The 23755-nt window shown below is 47.3% G+C and overlaps 11 protein-coding genes across 11 annotated transcripts; 4 read left to right on the plus strand and 7 right to left on the minus strand.

Annotated features, from left to right (window-relative positions):
- Positions 1-98: 98 nt before the first annotated feature.
- On the plus strand, positions 99-1540 carry BX661DRAFT_175142 (DHHC palmitoyltransferase-domain-containing protein). The gene has a single exon (XM_051534008.1). The coding sequence runs from the start codon at positions 150-152 to the stop codon at positions 1497-1499; it is 1350 nt and encodes a 449-aa protein (XP_051394988.1). The 5' UTR covers positions 99-149; the 3' UTR covers positions 1500-1540.
- Positions 1541-2297, minus strand: BX661DRAFT_175143 (uncharacterized protein). Its single transcript, XM_051534009.1, has one exon. The coding sequence runs from the start codon at positions 2231-2233 to the stop codon at positions 1550-1552; it is 684 nt and encodes a 227-aa protein (XP_051394989.1). The 5' UTR covers positions 2234-2297; the 3' UTR covers positions 1541-1549.
- A 2143-nt stretch (positions 2298-4440) lies between these two features.
- Positions 4441-5651, minus strand: BX661DRAFT_2315 (uncharacterized protein). Its single transcript, XM_051538990.1, has 2 exons — positions 5305-5651; positions 4441-4872 (listed from the first exon to the last, which is right to left on the minus strand). The coding sequence occupies exons 1-2, from the start codon at positions 5490-5492 to the stop codon at positions 4614-4616; spliced, it is 447 nt and encodes a 148-aa protein (XP_051394990.1). The 5' UTR covers positions 5493-5651; the 3' UTR covers positions 4441-4613.
- A 2424-nt stretch (positions 5652-8075) lies between these two features.
- On the minus strand, positions 8076-9081 carry BX661DRAFT_167839 (uncharacterized protein; the record flags this gene model as incomplete). Its single annotated transcript, XM_051533369.1, has 2 exons — positions 8076-8285; positions 8869-9081. 2 exons carry the CDS (start codon positions 9079-9081, stop codon positions 8076-8078), a joined length of 423 nt encoding a protein of 140 aa, XP_051394991.1.
- A 985-nt stretch (positions 9082-10066) lies between these two features.
- Positions 10067-10494, minus strand: BX661DRAFT_175151 (uncharacterized protein; the record flags this gene model as incomplete). Its single annotated transcript, XM_051534010.1, is given in 4 exon segments — positions 10067-10181; positions 10254-10344; positions 10355-10379; positions 10459-10494. The coding sequence occupies 3 exon segments, from the start codon at positions 10368-10370 to the stop codon at positions 10067-10069; spliced, it is 222 nt and encodes a 73-aa protein (XP_051394992.1). The 5' UTR covers positions 10371-10379; positions 10459-10494.
- Positions 10495-11278: 784 nt separating this feature from the next.
- BX661DRAFT_202399 (uncharacterized protein) lies at positions 11279-13628 on the minus strand (the record flags this gene model as incomplete). Its single annotated transcript, XM_051538506.1, has 2 exons — positions 11279-13474; positions 13581-13628. The coding sequence occupies 2 exons, from the start codon at positions 13626-13628 to the stop codon at positions 11312-11314; spliced, it is 2211 nt and encodes a 736-aa protein (XP_051394993.1). The 3' UTR covers positions 11279-11311.
- Positions 13629-15560: 1932 nt separating this feature from the next.
- On the plus strand, positions 15561-17268 carry BX661DRAFT_175187 (uncharacterized protein). The gene has a single exon (XM_051534011.1). It carries the CDS (start codon positions 15667-15669, stop codon positions 17161-17163), a length of 1497 nt encoding a protein of 498 aa, XP_051394994.1. The 5' UTR covers positions 15561-15666; the 3' UTR covers positions 17164-17268.
- Positions 17269-17444: 176 nt separating this feature from the next.
- BX661DRAFT_2350 (uncharacterized protein) lies at positions 17445-18691 on the plus strand. Its single transcript, XM_051538991.1, has one exon. It carries the CDS (start codon positions 17725-17727, stop codon positions 18562-18564), a length of 840 nt encoding a protein of 279 aa, XP_051394995.1. The 5' UTR covers positions 17445-17724; the 3' UTR covers positions 18565-18691.
- A 407-nt stretch (positions 18692-19098) lies between these two features.
- On the plus strand, positions 19099-20160 carry BX661DRAFT_2352 (mannose-6-phosphate receptor binding domain-containing protein). The gene has a single exon (XM_051538992.1). The coding sequence runs from the start codon at positions 19194-19196 to the stop codon at positions 20118-20120; it is 927 nt and encodes a 308-aa protein (XP_051394996.1). The 5' UTR covers positions 19099-19193; the 3' UTR covers positions 20121-20160.
- A 39-nt stretch (positions 20161-20199) lies between these two features.
- Positions 20200-21279, minus strand: BX661DRAFT_195231 (uncharacterized protein; the record flags this gene model as incomplete). The annotated part of the gene is made up of 1 exon (XM_051537926.1): positions 20200-21279. The coding sequence occupies one exon, from the start codon at positions 21277-21279 to the stop codon at positions 20200-20202; it is 1080 nt and encodes a 359-aa protein (XP_051394997.1).
- A 591-nt stretch (positions 21280-21870) lies between these two features.
- On the minus strand, positions 21871-23177 carry BX661DRAFT_175193 (uncharacterized protein). Its single transcript, XM_051534012.1, has 2 exons — positions 21926-23177; positions 21871-21894 (listed from the first exon to the last, which is right to left on the minus strand). Exon 1 carries the CDS (start codon positions 23040-23042, stop codon positions 21966-21968), a length of 1077 nt encoding a protein of 358 aa, XP_051394998.1. The 5' UTR covers positions 23043-23177; the 3' UTR covers positions 21871-21894; positions 21926-21965.
- Positions 23178-23755: the final 578 nt, after the last annotated feature.

Here is a 23755-nt window from a genome sequence, read left to right on the forward strand (position 1 = left end):
AGGATCGAGTGGAGTCGAGGAGGAGAGTGGGGCGGGGTGGAGTGGAGTGAAGCGGTGAAGAGAACGAAAAGGCATGCTCGTTCTTCTGTTTCCTTCAGTAGCAATCCAACCTATTTTCCCCTTTCTCCCCAAATTCAACCCTTCAAACCATGGTCACAGACGACAGCGACAGGGACTCTGGCGGCTACAGCGCCGAATTCGACGTCGGGCGGCTGTACGTGTGGGGCGTCTCGCTGCTGATCGGCTTCATTGGGTACAGCAGCCAGATTTGCGTGTACTGGAGCTACCTGGGCGGCGCAACGCCCAAGAGCCTGCTAGTTCTGGGCGCATTCAACTTTATGCTGCTCCTGCTATACTATAACTACTACCTGGCGGTGACGGTGGCGCCGGGCCATGTGCCCCTGGGCTGGGAGCCGCCGCGCACGGGCGCCAACGTGTACGAGCTAAAGCGCGACACGCACAAGCCGCGGTACTGCCGGCAGTGCCGTGCGTTCAAGCCGCCGCGCGCGCACCACTGCACGGACTGCGAGCGGTGTGTGCTGAAGATGGACCATCACTGCCCGTGGACCAACAACTGCGTGGGCTATCACAACCAGGCGCACTTTCTGCGCTTTGTCTACACCGTTGATGTGACGTGCGTGTTTGCGCTGGCCCTACACGGATTGCGCCTGTGGGAGCTGGTGGTCGACTCTATCAACGGCACGTACTACGTCCGGCAGCCGACACAGGCCGAGGTGGCCTTTCTCATCATCAACATGACGCTGGCCGGGCTCGTGCTGCTCTTTGTCGGCATCCTCAGCGGGTACCACGCGTACTTGGTTGGCTCCAATACAACAACCATCGAGTCGCGCGAAAAATCACGCGTGGAGAAACTTGTGCGCCAGCGCAAGTGCCAGCCGACGCCCTATCCGTACAACCTCGGCGTCGTGCCCAATTTCCGCTCGGTATTTGGCCCGAATATTCTGACATGGTGGGTGCCGCGCAATATGTCTGGCGATGGGCTCAATTTCAGCATTGGCCCAGGGCTCACCGCACCTGTCTACTGGCCACCTCTGGGCTACACGCGCGAGAATGCTGTCGCCGAAGTCGCGCCGCGCACAGTCTTCCACGGCAAGGACGGCGCGCGCGTTGTGTCCGAGATGGATGCCGACGGGGAAATGGTTCTGCGCAATTACAATGCGTCCGCCGATCTGGCAACGCTCGAGAACGGGGGCACGGCGCCCCTGAAGATGGACAGCGGCGGCGACGATGACAAGAGCGAAGCTGGCGATATTGACTATGATTTGGACGAGAGCACAGACAGCGACGACGATATTTGCGATGCCCAGCCGTCCTATGCGCGCACCTCGGCCGTCGCCCGCACCACAAGCACCGTACAGCGCCGCACGGTGTTTTCGGCCACCACCAATGCGAGAGGCAGCGACTATGTGCGCCGCTATGCCGGCTATGCTTCTGAATCTGACTCGGACAACCAGCCTCTCATTCGCAAACAACAATAATGCATTTTTCTCCTTTGTTCACTGTTCAATTATATATTAGTACACACATCTTACTTGACGTATTTGGAGTTGTAGTACACGGTCCCTAGCTCGCGCACTGCCGCGTCCGCTGCCGAGTTGAGCCGCTCGACAGCCGCCCGAATCGCGCTCGTACGCTCCTCCACCTCCTTGCGGCGCGCATCGGCCATTGCAGCGAGCGCCGTCGAGTCGTTGACCAGACGGGCGCGTCTCACGTCCGCCACCATGGCCAGCAAATTCTCTACCGATCTCACCATTGTCGCAGCCCTCGTCTGCGCTCCATACGCCTCCTGCGCAACCGCATACTTATCCTTAATAGTCTCTGTGCCCGCCACAGTTTCGGTCACAGCCACGGGCTCATTCGTCTCGTCGTCGTCGTCGTCATCTTCGCTGTTATCATTGTCGTTTATCCTGTTTGCCTGCTTCTGAAGTGTCTGCTGCTGTGCTGTACGCCGCGTCTGCGTCCGTGTTGCTGCCTTGCCGCTAAGATCAATGCTGCGGCTGCTGTGGATGCGGCTTGACTGGATTATTTCACCAAACGATGTAAGAAGCTGTTCGATTTCGTTGTCCACACGGCCGTTCAGCTGCTCCTCGACTGCTTCTTCGTTGCTGCGGGCCACATGTTTTTGCTGCCTCTGGCCCCCTGCCGCTGCCGATGCCGCTGCAGTTGATGCTGATGCCGCTGCTGGGCTGTCGTTTCGAGCTCTCTGGAACATTGTTGTTATTTTTTAATAGATGTGAATATACAGACAGCGTTGACTATTTAGTATTAATGCCAAGCGTTTTTTAATTTACGCAAAAATATTTCATGATTGATTTGCCTGTTGATAGTAACATCGGAGATATGGGCTGTGCTTCGTTTCTGGTTGGATGCGCGTATGTGCGAATATTTTAGAAATGCCGTTGTTGCTATTCGATTATTTTTATAAACTTTGGTTTGTAGCCTTTCTTACTTGTTTTCTGGTTTATATATAGCAGTTTTATATTTTCTCACTTTGTCGGGCATCTCAAAAAATGCATAGTTGCGGACCGTAAAGAAACACTGCAGAATTACTAGCACTCAATGAAAAGGCTAAGCAAAAACTGTTGAACACACTACCCGGGGTCATTGTGTGCCGCATAATGTGCTAGGTATGTTTGGTAGTTTTGAATGTAATATTTGGCCATTTTGTGAATAAAATAATTTATATAATAGCGCAGCAGTGGGGAGATGACCTCCTAGACTTCGGACCGTCGGCGCTAGCCACCGTGGCTCTGGAGCTAAGGGTTATTACCGGTGGCTGCTTTCGATCTCGCCCACCTCTGATGGTTTAACTTTGTTGCTAGGGGCAGGGCGAGCGGACAGGAAAGGAGCAGCCGCAAGGAAACCTTGTACTCGCCATTCGCATCGCTGGGGCGAGGTATTTTTCAATAGACAATATAGATACATTGTGCAAAATATAGAAAAGTAAAAGACAAAACTAGAGTTGATGATTAAGTGTGATCGTCTACTGCGCCACCTTGTCCATCATGCAGCTCTATTGCAGACCTGACTACATGCCCCTATAACGAAGCAAGATGTTTTTAATAACTCGTTCAGGCTTATATATTCATAATTGGTCCCCACAAGGAGTGTTGTTTGGGTGCTCGTTCGTTGTTTTTCTATTTTTTTCCCACTTAATTCACTCTACAATAGTTTTCAATTTTCATTCACCCCTATTTTCATTTATTTACTTTTCATTTATTTAATTTTTTATTAATTTCATGTGCAAACACGATGCATCTGCTTTTGTTGAGTGCCTTTAGCACAGACATATCGACATTTGCAGCCGGATATGGCGGGTTCTGATATGGTTGCGGCTGAGGAGCGCGCCCACAGCCCGCCACTGGTTCTTCCGCGTACTTCCCAAGCCGCTTGGTAGCAAGAATCCGGCTGCTTGTTAAACTTGGCCAGTTTGGTCCGCGCTGCTGTATCAACACCCGTGATAATGCCGCCGACCAAGTCGCCAGCGTTGGTCAAAATGGCAAGCAAATCATCGTTTGCCTCTTTGGCGGTATATAGGCGATCCTCGAGGCTGGAGATTTGAGCCGAGTATTTGTCAAGCGGCTGGCCAGCCATGCCCAGTGCATTTTTTTGGGCTGGCCTTCTCACCACGAATACACTCCAGTTCGAATATTACCTGAAACAAGGATGCTTGAGTTTAGGCCAGCTGTGTTTTGATGTTGTGCATCGTATCTCCTTCTCCGGAGCTATTGACGGCAGTGACACCAATGGTAAGCTGGCCGCGGAGGTTCCGGCTCTCACTGTGGGCTGTCAAGCTGCTCACTGTGCGCTTTCCTCTCAGCGCGGGCATTGTTGGTGGCAGTGGTGACCGCGGCTCTGACGGTCTCAAGATTAGCCACAAGTCTCTCGTTCTGAGCCCAGAGTTTCCTGTTCTGGGTCTGGTACTTACCGGCGGCTGCGTTAGTAGTTGCGAGCTCATTATTGAGCTCCGTGTTTTCTCGGGCCATATTTTTCAGCTGAATATCAGATGTGGTGTTAGCGGCTGCGGCGGTCTGGGTCCTCTCTTTCTGGGCGCAAACCCTGTCGGCAGCTGTGTTGGTGATTGTGAGTTTGTCCTGAAACCCTGCGATCTCGCAGGAGATCCTCTCCAGCTTAGTCTTGGGTGCAGTCCTGTCGTCTGCGGCGGTATCGACTTTGATGTTGAGATCATCAGTGTGCGCCTTAAACTCGCCGAGAGCTGTTTCGTACAGCTCACACAACTCAAGTAAGTGTTCTTGTGGGCCATCCGCTACAGGTTAGTCCTATATACAGCGTTGTCATTGGCAGCGGTTTTGAGCTCAGCCTGTTGACCCTTGTTCTGGACCTCGATCCCACTGTTGGTCGTGTTAGCAGTCGCCAGCTTGGCCCGAAATTCTATGTTCTCAGCCTTAAGACCACCAATGTCTATATTAAACATGATGGTCTCTGCCTGGAGCAAGTTGATTGTGACCTGCGAGTCCTTTAAATCACTCGCATAGGCTGTGGTGCTCGCGGAAGCAAGCTCCTTGCAGCCAGCTTTTGGGCTGGCCTTAGGCTTTTCATTTTCGGCGCGCATGCCCCGGGCCTTCTACGCGTTACTCATTGGCCTTTTCCTGGGAAGCCATGAGCTTGCCGCGCAGGTTCTCAATATCAGCGTGTGCGTTGTCGAGCTGATTGTGGAGCGCCTCCTTGTCGGCACTGGCATTGCTGGTGGTAGTGGTGGTGACCTCGGAGAACTGGCTGCGCAGGTCCCAGATCCTAGTGTGTGCACTGTCAAGCTGCTTGCTGAGCGCAACGATCCTCGCGACTTGTGCAGTCATAGTTAAATAATAAAGGATACAAAAGTGAGTACAGATAAGTGTGTGTGTGCATACTAATGCTGTTGCGGGTGCGGGTCTAAGTACTAGAAAAATTAACTTTAAAAAATTGAAGAAATAAAAGAAAATGTAAACAAACCTTGGGAGCAGTGGCCCTTTATTTTTCTGCTTTTTAGTATTTTTTTTCTCTGGATGCCAACGCGACTAATTCACTTGAGCAAACAGGTTTACGCGCGAGTGCCGCTTTTCAGCTCAACACCCCTGATCGGTAGCCATTAAGGATTCCTCAATCATTTATACAGTTAATGCCACTCAAAATATGGCTTAGACTTTTATATTCAGTGATTTTCAAAACCTGCATGACCATTATTATGTAAGAGGGGGATGTGAGAAACACTAATTGTCTAGTGTTAGAAAAGTAGGGGTAGATTTATAAAGGGTTTCATTACTAATGTTTCCAAAATACTACTGGCGCCGGCCTCGTATTATATATGTGCCTCGTTGCCTTTGCTGTGCACATTGCCAATTGTGCACTCTGTTGGCGAGAACGGGTTCCTCTGTGGGCAGACCGGTATCTTGGGAAGTCAGTATTGTGGTTTTCGTATGTGTGCACTCACGCGTATGCATTATAAAATGGGGAGTATGTATAGGCATCATTATGATGCCTCCCTAATTTACGCCTGCATAATCCAATTGGTACCCTATCAATCGGCATGCAGATGGAAACTTGTTTCGCGATTCACAACCTCAACATCCACTTCCATATTTTCAGCCTGTGCAACACAATACCCGAATTTATAAAGGCAGAAAGCAGACTTGGTCTTTTTGAGCATAGTCAACTTTTATTTTAAATGATTTATACCTTTATTCATATCGATATTGGGAAATACTGTGCGTGACTGCTAAGCGACTGCTCCAGATGACATGCACTTGAATGGGTTTGCATATTGTCAGGTTTAACCGCAAATGTGGATATGGATATCGTGATATTGTTGTAGAAAAGCATATCTCTTCATAACATCACATTGTCTTTTAGGTGTCTGCTTCTGAGTACAGGCGTTTTAAAAAAACTGATCAGAAGTCATGACAATTGTGCTATCATGTTTAATTTTTGGCTCAAAAGTAACGCAAAGAGATATCACCAGCTTATATGAATGGACAAATTCTGCCCTTTTTGTCCATGACATATGTATTCTTGATAGCCAATGAATTAACTGACGCTTAAATGGCATAAATGCAAGCACTATTTCTGAAATTATGTTTTGTTAAAACAAGGAATTAGAGAAAATGCATATCGAGATAATCGGTTAACTTCTCAACATATATTATTGACAAAACCTCCGCCGAACTGTCCCACCGGCAAAATAAACTTTAAAACAGTAGAAACAGTAGAAATTTCCCCCGCAGGGATTGTTATTTTTTCTCCCACGGACGGGGACATAAAACAGGGATGCCGAAGTGTTGCACCAAAATGAAATATACTGGACCAATAAATAATGTTTCAGGGTAATATTACCCACAAAGTGATTGGCAGTGGCACCTACGCCAGACAAAGCACCCACAGTGGTAACGGCAACGGTACCACAACTACCTCTGGCCTCCAAACAGCTGCCAAAGACCTCGTCCATGACAGTCACCACCATCCTCCAGGTGATGAATGTGGCAGTGGATAGGAAAGGCGGTTAGCATCACAATAACGCCTGGTGCATCACTAATACAAGATACTTTATACGTCGCTCCTTTGCATTAAATATGCTCCTCTGCTTACTACCCGTAGCAAACAGGAAGTGGAAATGGTACCCCTGACGCATACACTGAACCAGAGATGCGCCCATGCTCCGTTGCCTGGCTGCCAGACCAATTGAGACACTGAGCCACATGTTTCATGTGTCTACGACGAGAGCATAAAACTCTGAACACAAGAGAGCTTCCACTGGAATATTTAAGACCCAGCTGCAGCTCTTGTGAATGAGACGATCAACAGCCTCCAGGTGTATCTGGAACCAATAGATGACATATTGAGGAAATTCAAGAAACGTGTGAACGCTCACTACCAGGATAGAGAAGCTGGAACCTGGATATGAGGCGTGACTGGCAGGAACTGACCGAGGACAGGCACACAGCGCTGGTCAAGAAACTCCAAGGGGAGGGTGCAAGAACAAGCAACAATGTTTGTAAACAAGATCATATACAAACAGCCTGACTGGTTCAAGGAATGGTTCGACCTACAGATCGAATTGGAAATGAAGGGACCCTTGACGCCTGGGAAACGCCGATTGTTGATGAGAACTCCAATCTCAACAAACACCTCAACTACCAAATCCACGACAAAACGAAGATGACGGCTTGTCAAAGTGGCCACAGACAAACAGCAATGGGGATGACAGACATGCACAGAAGCTATCTGGACGCGATTGACGTTCTAGCTTGCAGATTGAGTGCTCGGATTTAGCTTTATTAACACCTCGGCAGACACTTCCACAGCCAGGAACTCAGACCCAGGTCTGGGGGATTCCCGGCCCCACTGCCCCTAGAATAATTTTTGTTATAGGGGCATGTAACCAGGCTCTGAAATAGAGTTCATCTTGGGTAAGGCAGTGTGGTAGACGATCAGTCTTAATAATCAGCTTTGGTTTTTGTCATTTTGTTAAAATCTGGGAGTTCTATGAATGTTTGGTGAATGTGAGGAGATAAACGCTATGTATATATAATTGTGTATTGTAAAAGCGCTATGCACTGATGAAGTGGGACAGTACACCTATGTGATGTGTCACTGTGTGACTATTAATTGAGTATTTGTCGGGCTAAACAACCAAGACTGGCTAACCAGTTGATCGCGACTAGTTAATAAAATACAATTGCCAGTTTGCAGAACTACTCGGTTTAAAAATATTAAAGCAATAATGGTTGCTATAGTATACATTTCAATGGCGTTGCAAATAATTAATTTAAAACAGTCTAAATATGTATTTGAAATTTACTTGTTAAAATACTATTTTAATAGATGCATGGTGGTTTCTATTTTTAAAAGACATGAAATTTTGGGTTTGGCATTCCTAAGTACCTCTGCCAGTTTAGTCGTATCTTTTACAATGTTTTGGAAAAATTTACAATGGGTTTTCAACAAAAATTTAGTCGGACGGTCTTAGTTCACATTTTGCACATGCTTATTTTCAATATACACAGTCCTTGGCAAGCGTTTCAATATTTCAAATAATGTCTCTAGTGATGGATATGGCATCACAGTGGGCGTGTTGGCTCAATCAATGGCTTGATCCTGAGATAATAAAACAAGATATCCACAGCAGGCACCGGCTTCAGCACCTCCGTAAACTTGCAGTCAATGGCAGTACCGTGCGGTCCCGAGTGGTTTACAACCTGCCAAACATCGCCAAAACCGGCGACGCCCTTATCATTACCAGCCAAGACAAGCATCTCGGCGCCTGTCCGCTAGTCAGCAGCAAACCGATCAATCGCGAACTGCGTAAAAAACTTGCCAAACCGCGCAACAGCCGGCGGCATGGCCTCCGGGAACTTATTGAAATATCTGGCCGCAGGCACTCTGCAGTCAGGAAAGCACGCCCCAGTCCCTCCAGAAACCGCTGCTGTCTCACTCCCAGCTTATCCATAAGGTACTTCTATTGCTCCTCCACTTCACCCGTCAGGTCAGCAGCCGACATTGGCTCCCAGTGTAGGTACTTTGCGCACATGCACAGCAAGCCGAACGTGTTGCTATGGCACAGAGTGTACGCATTGATAATGGCCAAGACACGCATCACCACCCTACATAGAACTGGCAGCAGCTCGTGGCTGAGAATGCGCAGTAGATAGAGCAGGTGGCGGGTAATCTCTAGCGACTGCATCTCGAGCCCAGCCACCAGCAGTGAGTATACCAGCACGCCCAGCATCATCTGGATCATTGGCAGCAGACTGCGCAACCGCATATTGCGCAGCCCCAAGGGGAAACCCCACCGATGCCGGCTGCCCTTGAGTCATCTCCATACAGCGCTCCCAGTCTCAGACCTTTCCTCACTGCGCTGAACCACAGGTGCTCACTGCTGATGTCCTCCATGCGAATATTGTGCTCCTGTAACAGCTGCGCAAGTTTTCTGCATGCGCGACAGTGCGCGTCGTCCCCCTCACCAATAACCACGTAATACAACACAACCACAGCATCAACGCCCATATTCACAGCACTGCTCCAAATGCCTAGGCTCTTCATGAGATTCACGCCCAGTCCACACATGTACTGGAAATAAGCAACCAGCTGGCCAAGCAACCCCATCTAGAAGTGCCCAAGTACGTCAAACATAAGCACACTGTCATCCGTCCACATACCCTGCTGCGCAACCACAACCTGTATTACAGAGAACAACACCAAGGCGGTGGTATTAATCCACTGGCCCAACCTGGTGCCCATTGTGGCAACCTCACTCAACGCTTCGTCGCTGTCGCCGATGGAATAGAATGCCAGCTCCAAACTATTCGAATACATGCTCTCCATCTGCCGCAGAAGTGGGATCAGCACATTGTACACAACATCATTGGCGTCCACCTACCCGGTGTACATCAGCGCAACCAGGCCTTTTGCCGCGTAACTCTGCGTTGGGCCGCTGCTGCTGCCGTTGCCCAAGGCTATTTCGACCAGCCGCGTTTTAATTGCGTCATCAGCCATGATGGCCGAGACATATGCACCGACTTGGTGTTAGCCGTAATCAGCCTGACACGCATGGTTGCGATCGTTGGACACTCAGTCATCATTGGCGCCACGTCGATCGAATGACACAGGCGCGAAATTATGCCGGCCATCTCAGGAATCAGCATTAGGTGGGAGGGAGTCTGGCATCAGCGTCTCGGCCACGGTCTGGGGCAGCGGACTGCGAATAACTAACTGGTGCGTCGATGCCAGCACCGACACGCAGCTCATCAGCAACACACTCTAGCAGTGCGCCTCAGCGCCGTTGTCAGAGACAAACATGGCCAACACGTGCCACAAGTTCTCTGGCTGTGCGACCTCCACCAGTGCAGCCGGCGCCGCAGCCGTCTCCCGCGTCGTACACAGGCACTAGAGTGAGTGCAGAATCAGCTGGTCAGTGTATGCATACTTGCCTGTCGCCAGCCTGCGACACAGCCAGCGCACCAACCCTGGACTTCCTGTCAGCTGTGTCTTGCCGACACTTCGCGACACGAAATCATGCAGAAACCCAATGCCCCATGGGGACATACCCTGGTCATTCTGGCGGACACACGCAGTGATGACATCGACGGCACCCAGCTCCAGCAGCTGCACCATCTGCGGATTCGCCACCTCCGTTGCGTTTTCTTCTGCTGCTGGCGGCCGATACGCTATGGAAAAAGTGTATAGCCGCATGAGGCTCTCCATCAGCATGCGCAAAAGCTTGAGCTTCAGCCATTGACTGGCGTGCGACACCGAGCAATGCAGGCAGAAATGCCAGGTCGATCATCCACTGGTGGTACTCAGTGCGCAGCGCAAACTGCTTTGCCATGGCTGCACATACCAACCAACACAAGCATGGTGTCTGACTGCTGCCTCTGCTTGCTGCTGCCTTGAGCCAAGATGTTGGCTGATTGCATAAGTGCCTCGCTGAGCACCTCAAGCAGCCTGCCGCCAGCAGCCTGCTGCATGTGCCGTCAGCCCAAACTACCCTGCTGTCCCACTGCGGAGTCATCACCAGCACCTGCAGCAACACAACTATCCTCAACCAGTCTCCCCTCTGCTGCTGAATTGCCCTGATCCTGCGCGACTATCAGCTGCAGCATCTTCCGCCGCATGGCCATACTGAGCACCAGCTCAGACGCAATATCCTGCAGCTTAAAGTTGTGCGAATTCAGCACCAATTTGTGCCAAGGAATTAACCATTTCGGACGTCTGAATGTCCAACACTACCTCCTCATTGTCTGCATTCACTTTTGGAAGTATTGGCCCCCATATATCAGGCATATCGCTGTTGCTGTCTTTGGCTATGTGCAGCAGAAATCTAACTCATACTGTGATTGGTCCAAAAGATGCGAAAGTACCCGGTATGTCCCGAGTGCTGCTCCGACGCCAATTGCGAGGTGGTACCAGCTATCATCTATGCTAGCAAAAGATTATTGAAATGGTGTAAAAAGAACAGTAATTTGTTAATTGTGAAATGTGAATTGGAAAGGAAAGGAAAGGAAAAATGATAAAGTAAATTAAGAAATAATAAATAATAACGCTAAATTGAAATCATTTGGCAAAATAGCAGAAATCGAAAATTATGGATGCAATCAACCTTCAGTAAAATTGGTCAATGTGCGAGTTTAAAAGTATTTGTTTACAGTTAAAGTGATCGGTGGATCGGTGAATCTGTAAATAAGAAGGACAGACAAGAGTTTAAAATTTTATTAAACGCGAAGGAAATTGAATTAAAAGAAAATGTTTCATCTGTTAATTTATTGGGTCGTAAAAAGATTTATTAAAAACAAAAAACCTAAAGTGCTAGCTTCTTGAATGACCCAGCATTGATCTCGTCCTCAGCTGGTCGCTTAAGCTGGCCACTATCCTCTTTGAGGAGCTCAATCGCCTTGGGATGCATAAACTCAGGAGCAGCATCCCAGTTAGCCTGTCGTTTAAATGTACTGTCCCACCAGAGCTGGTGGCTAATGTACTGATTTCCCGGTTCAAATAAGAACCGGCGCATTGAGTGGAATAGATCCCTGAATATCCTGCTTGGATTTCCTATCCCAAACAACTCCAGATACTTTTCCTCAACCATCATGATGCTGTACCGACTCAAAGCCAGGCTTTGGCTGTCCAGAAATTTGAACCCCTGAACGTCATCCCTCTTAGTACCAGCTGGGCGCACTGCGTCCATAATGACATAGAGAACACTCTCCAGGTCATCAAGGATTCCCCGGATGGGGCTGCTGCTGAGCATGGGAATTCCCATGAAAAGCGGCGTCCCTGTAAATGGGTCCTTGGCCACTTCCACTTGCCCCACTGTTGTTGCATTGAACCCCCACTGCTCGGCAACATCAATGTGTTTGAGTTGATTTGGGTCAGTGTTCTCAGCAGCATCCCCAACATCCTCAACAGCATCCTCATCAGTGTCCTCATTAATGTCCTCACCAGTGTCCTCACCAGTGTCCCTAGCAGCATCCTTAGTAGTTCCCCAGCCAATGACCTTGGCACAGCCCCAGTCAATGACATACACCTTGCTGTTTTTGACGCACACATTCCCTGCCGAGATGTCCCTGTGCAGGACACCAGTGTCATTTGCCTGGGCAAGACATAGGGTCAGCTGCTCGACAAAGCCAGGAACCAGCCTGGCTTTCTGATCGTCGGCCTTGTCTTTCAGATACTCGGCTATTGACTGGCCGCAGTACTCCATGAGCACAAACTCCAGCCGGTATCCATTAAGGTTGTCAATGAGCAGGCCACTCGAAAAGATCTTGGGAATACATTCAACTGGTCTCTTGTTGAGGATGGCATATACAGCGCCCTCGGGCAAACGATTGACTGGGGTCCAAGAAAGCTTCAGCACAGCATCATGCAGTCTATTGAATTTTCCCCTGAATAAATGGACATGGCGCCCAACCATGTATGAATAACGTGCTATTGTCTTTTCGAATCGAAATGAAGCAACACCCTCGCCATCCTTGACATCCTTGACATGCTTGGAAACCGAGTATAAGACTTCGATCTTTGAATCGCCCCTGCTCTCCACATTGGCCTCCTGCAAAAAAATGAAAGAGTTAGAATTCTTAGAGACATCACAGAAATGCCCAAAAATTTTCGACTCAAGAGTCAACAGGAACCAGAACTGCATGAGGCATTCCTGAATTAGCTCAGCTATTTCAGGTGTCCAACTATCCGTATTAAAGCATAGCTGGCCAAGCTCGACGATATACAGTTTGTCGCGATAATATGCGTGAAGGGTCAGTATGTGCCCATGGAGGTAAAAGACAGGCGCAAATGTGCGGGTTGCCTGCTTATCATTGAGCACATGGCCGTAATCTGCGAGCTGGCCGCGAGTATCCTCTGGTGCTTCGTCGGGACGGACATCTATCTTGGCCTCAAGTATAGCATGGACGGCATCGATGTCCTGTGTCTTGTATTTGTGGTAAAACGCAATGTCTGGCTTGTGCGGAGTGCCTCGTATGACCTCGCTCTGATGGTCTGCCGTAATAAGCCTCCAGTCTGGGATTGGAGTTCTGCCAGCCAGAATACGTCCATTTGCAACGCCAACCGCAGCCTTCATTCCAAAAATAAGCTCTTTTAGATAACCGACCAAAAGAGCTTCGGATTTCAAGCCCTTTAACATATCTTCGCTATCGCGGAAAATATCGACATGTTCGCCTTTGGCCTTCGTAATCCCGATGACCTTTTTGGACCTAACCACTGGTGACCCCCTGGCTATGTCGAGGAAGAGATCAGGCCAATCCAGGATGAACTGTTCATATCGCTGCTTCACACCCAGCGATTCGACAAAATCATCGAACGGATAGTTGTGCCATATGTTATCGCCGAGGCATTTCAGCAGCCGCTGACGGCGCTTATCGCGTACTTCAGGGGGCTCCAGTTCCCCAGGTGGAAGTTCCTCCCTTTTTTGAACTTTCTGGGGCGTTTGGATAGTGCCGCCTGTCTTGCTGTTCTAATAAAAAACAAAAAACAATTTAAATTAGTGACTGAATTAGTTTTATATCCACAACGAACAATTCATCAATATCATAATAATTCGTTTATATTCAAGAACTTACGCCTGTTGGATTCGGCGGTGTCTTATTCGGAGAAGTTAGCTCAGACATTATTGAGGGTGTGTGTGTGTGATAAGCACTGAGGTATGGTAAGAGTAATAAAAAGTAAAGAAAAGAACAAATCGAACGAGCTGGTGCGAATTGAGAAGAAAAAAAGCAAATGTTAAAAGTAGAAGTAAAGGTGGAAAGTTGCAAAAGTGAAAATTTGTTGTGATATTGTTTATAATAAAAAAATTTATTCAATTTTTTTGCCCAATCAAAGTTTTCGAGCTTATTTTAGTGCTCGCATTTGGTTGGCTGAAATATGGAAAACAAAAAATAATTATATTTACGGATTAATTTCCAATCGGCATTGCGTTCTTCCTCGTAAATTGATTCAGCTTTTATTGCTTCTTTTGGGAGTATAGTGGCCCTGCCATTCACTGTTTGTAAAAAAATATATGATTCTCCAACGCATACACTGAACCAGAGATGCGCCCATACTCCATCGCCTAGCTGCCAGACCAATTGAGACACTGAGCCACATGTTTCATGTGTCCACGACGAGAGCATAAAACTCTGAACACGAGAGAGCTTCCACTGGAATATTTAAGACCCAGCTGCAGCTCTTGTGAATGAGACGATCAACAGCCTCCAGGTGTATCTGGAACCAATAGATGACATATTGAGGAAATTCAAGAAATGTGTGAACGTTCACTACCAGGATAGAGAAGCTGGAACCTGGATATGAGGCGTGACTGGCAGGAACTGACCGAGGACAGGCACACAGCGCTGGTCAAGAAACTCCAAGGGGAGGGTGCAAGAACAAGCAACAATGTTTGTAAACAAGATCATATACAAACAGCCTGACTGGTTCAAGGAATGGTTCGACCTACAGATCGAATGGGAAATGAAGGGACCCTTGACGCCTGGGAAACGCCGATTGTTGATGAGAACTCCAATCTCAACAAACACCTCAACTACCAAATCCACGACAAAACGAAGATGACGGCTTGTCAAAGTGGCCACAGACAAACAGCAATGGGGATGACAGACATGCACAGAAGCTATCTGGACGCGATTGACGTTCTAGCTTGCAGATTGAGTGCTCGGATTTAGCTTTATTAACACCTCGGCAGACACTTCCACAGCCAGGAACTTAGACCCAGGTCTGGGGGATTCCCGGCCCCACTGCCCCTAGAATAATTTTTGTTATAGGGGCATGTAGCCAGGCTCTGAAATAGAGTTCATCTTGGGTAAGGCAGTGTGGTAGACGATCAGTCTTAATAATCAGCTCTAGTTTTTGTCTTTTTACTTTTTATATCTCGCTCAATGTATGTATTTCCTCTTCAAAGCCGCTTTACAGGCCTATATTCTGTAAGGATAGTATTTTCATCAGCCCTGATATTTCAGATAGTAAAGAGGATGTCCACGAGATCACCTATGGAAATATTCTGGAGACAATTAATCGCATGACGATCACTGGCATTCGCTCGCAGCTTCAGCCATCCCCACGCTATCTAGTTCTGCAATGTTCAAAACCCCAGCGTCACAGCTCATAATCCAGTCTGTTGGTCAACAGTTCACTGCTTCACCTTTCACCGGTGATATTGTGTTGGCCAGCTCTATGAATATATGTGATGCGAGCACAGAGCTGCTTTCAACTTCTAGCAATAATTATGATCTGAGCAAGAAGAGTGGGCGCAATTAATTTCTCTAAACTAGTTTATTTATCGCAACCATCGGCTTACTTTGATGAACATAAACTCTTGTGAATTTAAATGATGTTGAGCATTTAAATGGCTTCCTACCCGCTATAACCTTTCCACTCGTCATTGTGTGAAAATTATCCAAAAATTGTAAAAAAAAAATTGCATGCAGCATGCGCAAAAAATATTCGCTCAATTCTGCAGAGCATAATTGATTTGGGTCGCGTGGAAAAAAACATATCACTGTGGACATTCGCCGTGTGGGGCTTTCTCCACTTTTTTATCTCAAGAAAAGATAAACACACATGTAACTCGTATTACTTTTTATTTTACCTCAACTGCTTTACAATTTTTTTGTACTTTGTATTGTGCTTGGCATTATTTACAACAATAACACACGTATGAATCGGCATTGGTATCCGTATTTGCAGCTGGACTCGGCCCCACTCATTTCTTTGCTACTGCTGGCATCGATCACGGCGCTTTTCGCCACTCCAGCGGCGGCGCACAACCATCACGGCGCCAACATGAACTTTGATTCGGGCGAGCCCATCGGTGGTGTCCTGCGCGCGCACATCCTGCTTATGTCTGCGTCCTTCGGCGTGCTATTCCCCATTGGCATGGTTCTGGGGCTGAGAAAAAACAAATGGCACGTTCCTGTTCAGGCGACCGGCGGCGTCATGGCCATCGTTGGCTTCATTCTGGGTCATGCGCACAGCGGGCGCGCCTTCAAGGAAAACGCGCACAGCAAGTTTAGCTGGTTCATTCTTTGGCTCCTGGCAGCGCAGCTGGCGGCTGGTGTGTACCTCAAGATGCACACCGAGAAGCGCTTTAACGATCTTGCGCGGCCCTTTATTTGCGTAGCGCACAAGTACATGGCCATCACCATGGTTGTGGCCACGTATGTGCAGATTCTGCTAGGTGTGGTTGCTTGGCTTGGATATTGCTATGATGGGCTCCTAGGCCAATGTCTGGCGCACTTGATCATGGGCAGCTCGTTCTTGGCCTACGGCGTCTGGTTGCTGCTGCTTGTGCGGCTAGCCACGCCGTGGCTAAACCGCTTGGGGCGGTCGCCCGAGCTGTACGACAGCGTTATGATCATGGTGTGGGGTCTCTTTAATACATTCACAGAGCACGGGTTTCTGGAGAAGGCCAAAGGCTGGTCGCACAAGGACCTGCAACACACCAGCCTTGGGGTCATCTGGTTCTGCGGCGGCCTCCTGTCTACGTACATGCTGCGCAAGGCCGGCCCAGACCAGCGTAGCATGTTCCCGTCCATCATCCTCATATTTACAGGCTGCGCAATGGGCAGCCACGAGCAGAACACAGAGTTTTCGACAAAGGTGCACTTTGTCTTTGGGCTTTCACTCGTGCTTGCCGGCCTTACGCGCTGCATCGAAATCATGCTCATCACCACGGGTCTCATCCGCACCAACACCAAGGAGCCCAACCCGTTCCAGTACATACCCGTGTTTTTCCTCTGCCACTCGGGCATGACATTCATGTCGGCCAACCGCGAAAATGTTGCCGCCATGTCGGACATGGGCATCGACATTGGCACGTTTTCGCTTGGTTACCTGTCGATTACCTTCCTTCTTTTCTTCTATGCGTACTTCCTCATGCAGCTGTTCGCAGAGCTCGGGGGCCACAATGACAAGGATGTGGCACTGCCAACGGCCGATGACGGCATGATTTACCAGACAGTTGATCAACAGGAGTTTGAGATGAGAGACACCGGCAGGCAAGACAGGGACGACGCGCATATCTTGTTTGATGCAGTCGACGAGCAGTTTGACGACGAGTTTGAACACCATTACGGCCACGATGCTCCCGCTGGAAATAAAGAAAGTGCGCGGTCTTCTAATGATATTGAACACAGACGCATCCACCTAAACTGATGACTTTGTTTTTTCTTGTATCCCACAAGAAAAAACAAATACAAAAATGTATAAAGTCATCGTGCAGAGTTTCAGATTTGCAAAACAGGGTTAACAGTGCAAACTTTATTTTTTTGCTTAGTCGAATATTCCATCTATAAATCAGTTCTCCATCTTTTATTTTTTGTTTACTTTTGACCGATGTATAATTTTTTTTTACTCCACATCAAATTTTGCTCAACTCCCCCGCACATTGTGTTTTGAAGATAAAAGCGTGTTTGAAATGGGCGTTCTCCGTACGAAAAAAATATATCTTGATCGTAACCACACGCCTGGTACAATCATATTTTATTCAATTATTCGAATTGGTGTGCTCATCACCAACCCCCAATGTCATATTTGAGAGCAAAATATGTGAGAGAAAAGGAATATAATATTTTTTGCGAGGCTTATAGAGCTGAGCATGCGCTCATCCTAACTCAATTTGTTGCTTTCCAACAACCCAGCAATTGCATTCATTTTTCATACATATCTACACTCATATTTTCCTTACCGCATCTCTTCAACTTGACAAACTAGAATATGCCTCGCATGTTTGATGTCATTATTTTGGGTATCCTGGCATTAGGCATTTCCGTGCGCCAAGCCCATGCATCAGCCATACCGATAGGCGAGCCGAATAACTGGGTTGCTGTAAATCCGATACAGCAACAGCACCAACAGTTTCAACAAATCGTGCAGCAGTTCCAGCAACAACAAACATTGCAGCAAAAACAGCAGCAGCAACAACAACAATTGGAGCAATTTCTGAAGCAATTTCAGCAGCAGCAGCAGGTTAAGCCTGCTGCTAAGGACAAGGTGCAGCAGGCCTTGAATAACAATGATGTGTCGATGCGCGGCTTCAAGATTGTTATTCGTCACCAGCCCAGGCCCACCAACAATATTAAATTTTCCAAGGAAGGCTTTGGCCAGTCAGAAAGCATTCTACAGGAGACTGGAGAAGCAGGAGGAAGTGCTGGGCCGCAGGTGGCTCCAGACTCGGGGTTTTCGAATCCGGCAGTTGGTTTTGAGCTGCCCGCACAGCGCCCGGAGCCTGATCAGTACTCGCCTAAGACCCAGTTTGGCCCGACAAATGACATTGGTGACGACAGTAACCCGACTCCGCTTCCAGAGCTGGTCCTCCGTCCTCCTCCTCCTCTTTCTGTGCCCACAAACTACCCCTACTATAACAACTACAAGGAATTTTTGCCGCCGCCGCCATCACCGCCGACAATTCTCCCTCCTCCACTGCCTGCATTCCCAGATTATAATACGGCCTACAGCCAGCCGAGCTACCAGGGATACTACCTCGAAGACCCCCAGCCGCTACTTTTTGACAGAGAGCCGCTGTCGATCATCTACCCTGGAGAAGGCGGCCAGTAAGACTAAGCAGTATTTTTACAATTATTTATAAAAATCCACCATTTTCAAATTATCACTATTAAATACAAGCACATTTTGCTACTCAGCCTCACGTGAACCAAGCCCATGAAGCTCAGCTGATTAGCCGTCGGGATCTTGTCGGCACGTGTATATTCGCGCGCGCAATCAAAACACTTTATTAATTCGTTACGCTATATCCACCAACCATTACCTTCCACATATTATTGCACTAACAATGAGCGCCCTGCACGACGTTCCTGTGTCTGACTTTACCTTTGGCAACGGCTGGATCCCCGGGTCTGGCCGCCGCATCGTCGTCAAGGAGGATGATCACACGTGGAATATTGGTCGGAGCGAGCGCACCATTTCGATAACCTCAGCAATAGGCGTTGCCATCCTCATTACCATGTTGGGTACTCTGCTGCAGCTGTCGCAGTAATAGAAAAAACAGCTTTTTGCTTTCGTATTTAATTTTGTTGTATGAAAGGGGAAAACATGAGCATGCAGCAATGCGAGTTCTGCCAAACACTAAGGGTGAGAGAGAGGAATTGATATGGGCTTTTTTATTCTTTTTATTTTTTATTTATCCTTCCTTTTTTATTTCTTCATTCTCATTGCTTTAATACAAAATGCGCCGGCTACTACAAATTTGTGACGGGGCCGCAGCCCATCTGTTAATATTATTCCTGACACTTGCTTTTTCCAACCAGGTGCACGCCCAAAGCGACGCCAGGGACGACTGCATAGTCATTGACCGCTCGGGGACCACGGTCTACGATCTGCGCGCACTCAGGGCCTACCCCCACAGTGGCGGCTACGAGGTCAATGACTTTGAAACAGGGTACAAATTCAATCTCGGAATTTGCAGCGCATTGCCCAAGCACAATAGCAACGAATTGCTGAATTCGGCACGCTGGCAGCGCGGCGACCAGAGTGGCTCGCTAGGGAAAGTCGACAGCAGCAAGCTGCGGCTGCGAGAGAACAGCAGGCTTATTTATGAGTACAAGGGCGGTGACGTTTGTCCGGGACACCCGCAGCTCAATCAATCGGCGCTGATCTTGTTTGTTTGCGATGCGTTTATGGACACAGGCAATTACGGCGGACCGGAACTTGTGTCCGAGGGGAGCCACTGCGCCTTTGTATTTGAGTGGCGCACGTCGCTTGCCTGCCCGCAGCGCCAACCTTTTGCCGACCAAGCCCACGGCAACGAGGAGTCCTCATCCGAGCCCAGTCAACGCTCGGTGATATTTGTTATCGTGTTTGTTGTCGGCAGCGTGTACATTCTCGGCGGCGTGCTGTACAACCGTGTACTGAATTCGTCCAGTGGACTGCGTGGGCTTGAGCAGCTGCCAAACTACAAGTTCTGGCGTGGGATTTTCGTATTTGCCAAGAACTCGGCATACGCAGTCACTGACGGCGTCATGCACCTGGTCAATGCCATTCGTGGTCGTCAAAGAAGCGTTATACGCGTTGACTCTGCCGAACACAGCTTCAGGAACGAGCTCTTTGACTCTGACGACGAGGAAGATGCTCTTCTGATGTTCCGTCCGCGGTGATACAAAACAATGTATTCCACTTTTATCGAGTTTTAATGACGCGCAAAATGTAAATTTTTCTATAAAAACAATGGAGAAATTAAAGCATGTGCCTTGCAGCTGCCGAATAAGAAGCCGCGAGGTTTTGGTATTCAAACTGGGACGTGTTTGTTGTTCCGTCTTGCTGGCGCATATCCTCGCTGTATGCCACGCTGGGGCAGTAAATAGAGTCTGGCTGAATTACTTTTCCAGACTTGTTGTTGACGTTTGTCCGAGTTTCCGTGTTGTATGCCTGCTGAGCTACCAAGCTGTCCTTGTGAAGTGTGTTCATAAAATTGCGCATTGTTTGCTCACGCCAGAACAAGTGGCCAATAACTGGCGAGCCGAAAATCAGCCAGATGTAGCCATTGATCATGACCATGTTTGTCAAGGCGATGGTAATCCGACCCCAGGGAGAGTTTGAACCCTTAATGAGGTTGATGACCATGCTGACAATGAGAATGACTGTAAAAACAATTAGAGTCCAAATTGCCATGTGGAAGCTGTTGAACGCCTGGGCAACCTTGCGCGTACGGAAGTACAGCACCCAAGAAATTAGAATCATAACAATGAAATATACATAGATCCACATTAAATACCCATCGCTGAATGTGCACGCACGCAAGCCATGATCCTCGAGAAGCCATGCACCCCGTGGGCCCTTGATTGACGAAACAACAATGCTGGATACAAGCGATGGCAACCACATCGCAAAGAACGGCCAGAATTTGCGGGAAAAGTCATAAACCTGGCTATTTGTGTGTGCGATTATAGTGCCAGAGATAAACACACGGTATAATAACACCAAGCGCATAAAGATGGCAGAGATAAAGATGGCTAGGCCAAATGTAAACACCGCCCAGGCACCCCAAAGTGTGCAGTATCCGAGGGCACCGTTGTACATGGCCATGCCTTCCATCAGGTTGTACGAAATAATAAAAATGATTCCGCCAATGCCAATTGTAACCGTGATACCCACATGCTGTGCTTTTATAGGCGGGAAGCTTCGGAACCAAACTGCATAGCCAAGGGGGAATAGCGATGTTAAAGCCACGCCCAACGAAACGTAAAACACGACGGTCTCTGCTGATGTTGGAAGCTCAAATACATCCTGCGCCGTCAGTAGTTTGTCGCCCGCCATTGTTGATGCTATCATATTTGAGGACCAAGGTTGATAGGGGAGATATATGCGAGCTGAAATAAAATAATAGGCAAACGTTAAACAAGCAAAAATACTAGAGAAAAAAGTAGGAGAGAAGCTGTAATTATGCTCACAATAAATAATAAATAATGCAAGGTAATGAGCTAATCAGTTTTCTAGAACCGAATTAGCTCTGACCATGGCAGTCGCCTTTTCATTGTTTTTTTTGTGATCCGTAAGATAATAAGTGGCGTGGATCTGTTGGAATTCGTCAATTTCTTTTTAAATCTGACAACAAATAAAAATGGATGCATCTCAAACATGTATAATCTTTGTCATGCAGATGTGTGGTTTGAGGGCAACTAAAAAATGGATACTGGAGTTTGTTGCAATTTTCTTTGTGGGGGTAGCTTCATGTTGCCTACAAGCGAAACTCAAAAAATTGACGTTTTCCCTCGTAGTCAATCGGAAATCAACTTTCTAGGCGTTTCCACTCAAGGTGAAACTTTTCTATTTTGACTTCAACTTTTCATCAGTTTATAATTGCTTGGCCAATTTATAATTTTGTTTTCTAAGAGGAAATTCAGATTGTGTATGTTATTTAAATGGCATTTTGCACCGTCAATAGCAACAGTAAATATACTAGATGTCGTCAAATTTAAGTGTATTTAATAATATTATTAATACTAAAGCATTTGTCGCAAATCATTCGTGAACACGGGCGTTAGATTTTGGTAATTAAGCTGGGTAGCGATCATTGCTTCTTTTTGGCTAACACTGCCATTAAATGACTCGCTGTGACCAAATATGGAAATTTCGCGCATATCGTGTTCCAACTGTCCGCGAGCATGCGCACTCATCTCTATACTGCATTTTTGCTGAGCAATGAAACTGTCCTTGTGAAGCGTGTTCATAAAATTGCGCATTGTTCGCTCGCGCCAAAACATGTGTCCGATAACTGGAGGCCCTAAAATCATCCAAATGTAGCCGTTAAGCATGGCCATGTTTGTCAAGGCGATGGCAATCCGACCCCAGGGAGAGTTTGAGCCCTTAGTGAGATTCAGCACCATACTGACAACCAAAACAATTGTCGAAACAACTATAGTCCAGATGGCCATACGAAAGCCGTTGAACGCATTGGCAATCTTGCGCATGCGGAAATACAGCACCCATGATGCGATAATCATGATGAGGAAGTATACATAAATCCACATTAAATACCCATCGCTGAATGCGCACGCGCGCAGGCCATGATCCTCGAGAAGCCATATGCCCTGTGGGCCCTTGAGCGAAGTGATCACAATGCTTGTGATGAGAGCTGGTGACCACATTGCAAAGAAAGGCCAGAATTTGCGGAAAAATCCAACAGTTTTGTTTTCTGTACGTGCTTTTGTGCTGCCCGAGATAAACACGCGATAAAACAGGACTAGGCGCATGTAAATGGCAGACAAAAACACCGCCAGACCAAATGTAAATACAGCCCAGGCACCCCAAAACCTGCATGCTCCAAGTGCACCATTGTACATAGCCATTCCTTGTGCAATATTATAAGTAATGTTAGAAATGATCCCGCCGATACCGATTGTAACTGTGATACCCACATGCTGTGCTTTTATAGGCGGAAAGCTTCTGAGACAAATGGCATAGCCAAGGGGGAATAGCGATGTTAGAGTGATCCCCAGGGATGTATAAAACACAACTGTTTCTGCCGTCGTTGGAAGTTTAAACATGTCCTGCGCTGTCAAAGGCACGTGGCTCCCCATTTTGTAATGCAAGTATTAAAGAATATTGTCAGTAAAAATTTTAAGCTAAAAAGAAATTAAGGACCAAAAAAATGTACAAAAAAGTTCTAAAGGTTAATAAAAATATGTTGTGGAAAAGAAGAATAAAGTTCAAGAAGGGCAATGTTGACACAAGAAGCTGTCTTGCTTTTTTGTGATATGGTAATGTATACAATGGAATGGCAAATATATTTCAACTACATTTTATTTTTAGAACCAAATACAAAGGAAGCATACTACGCAAACACGCTGTTTTTGTTCAATGTGCAACGATAATATATATTGCAAAAGTAGGCTGGATTCACTTTAGATAATCGGAAATAAAGTTGTTAGTTTTCAAATAGCAGGGGGGTTTCATCTTTGTGTTTCGAAGACACAATGTCGAGGTCATTTGGGTAAAGTCAGAATCTTGCAAGTTTTAATCAATCAAAAAAGTATGCAATCAGTGCAAAGCAGTGTGAAATCTATTTGGCCCTTTATAAATGCACCTGTGAGTAGAAATCTATTCCGTCAGATTGTCAAAAAGACCATGAGTTGCAGGATGTATTTTCTTGTGCATGAAGCAATTGCTTTCCTTTTTACCTTTTTCGATCACCGTCTGATCGAGCCGATTTCCACCTTCGTTTGTTTGATTCTGTATTTCAATTGGCAGATGCATGTTACAAAAGTATAATTAAAAACATGTTATTTATTTT

This window comes from Kickxella alabastrina (assembly GCF_025024165.1).
Source record: "Kickxella alabastrina strain RSA 675 chromosome Unknown BX661scaffold_1, whole genome shotgun sequence".
In the NCBI taxonomy this organism is placed as follows: domain Eukaryota; kingdom Fungi; phylum Kickxellomycota; class Kickxellomycetes; order Kickxellales; family Kickxellaceae; genus Kickxella; species Kickxella alabastrina.

Bases quoted from the DNA above. Each gene is read 5' to 3' on its own strand.
- BX661DRAFT_175193 (XM_051534012.1), bottom strand. From the start codon at position 23,042: ATGGGGAGCCACGTGCCTTTGACAGCGCAGGACATGTTTAAACTTCCA.
- BX661DRAFT_2350 (XM_051538991.1), top strand. From the start codon at position 17,725: ATGCCTCGCATGTTTGATGTCATTATTTTGGGTATCCTGGCATTAGGC.
- BX661DRAFT_175142 (XM_051534008.1), top strand. From the start codon at position 150: ATGGTCACAGACGACAGCGACAGGGACTCTGGCGGCTACAGCGCCGAA.
- BX661DRAFT_2315 (XM_051538990.1), bottom strand. From the start codon at position 5,492: ATGATGCCTATACATACTCCCCATTTTATAATGCATACGCGTGAGTGC. The intron at 4,873-5,304 runs GTAGTATTTTGG...ACACACACTTAT, and splicing joins ATAATACGAGGCCGGCGCCA to CTGTACTCACTTTTGTATCC.
- BX661DRAFT_175143 (XM_051534009.1), bottom strand. From the start codon at position 2,233: ATGTTCCAGAGAGCTCGAAACGACAGCCCAGCAGCGGCATCAGCATCA.
- BX661DRAFT_175187 (XM_051534011.1), top strand. From the start codon at position 15,667: ATGAATCGGCATTGGTATCCGTATTTGCAGCTGGACTCGGCCCCACTC.
- BX661DRAFT_2352 (XM_051538992.1), top strand. From the start codon at position 19,194: ATGCGCCGGCTACTACAAATTTGTGACGGGGCCGCAGCCCATCTGTTA.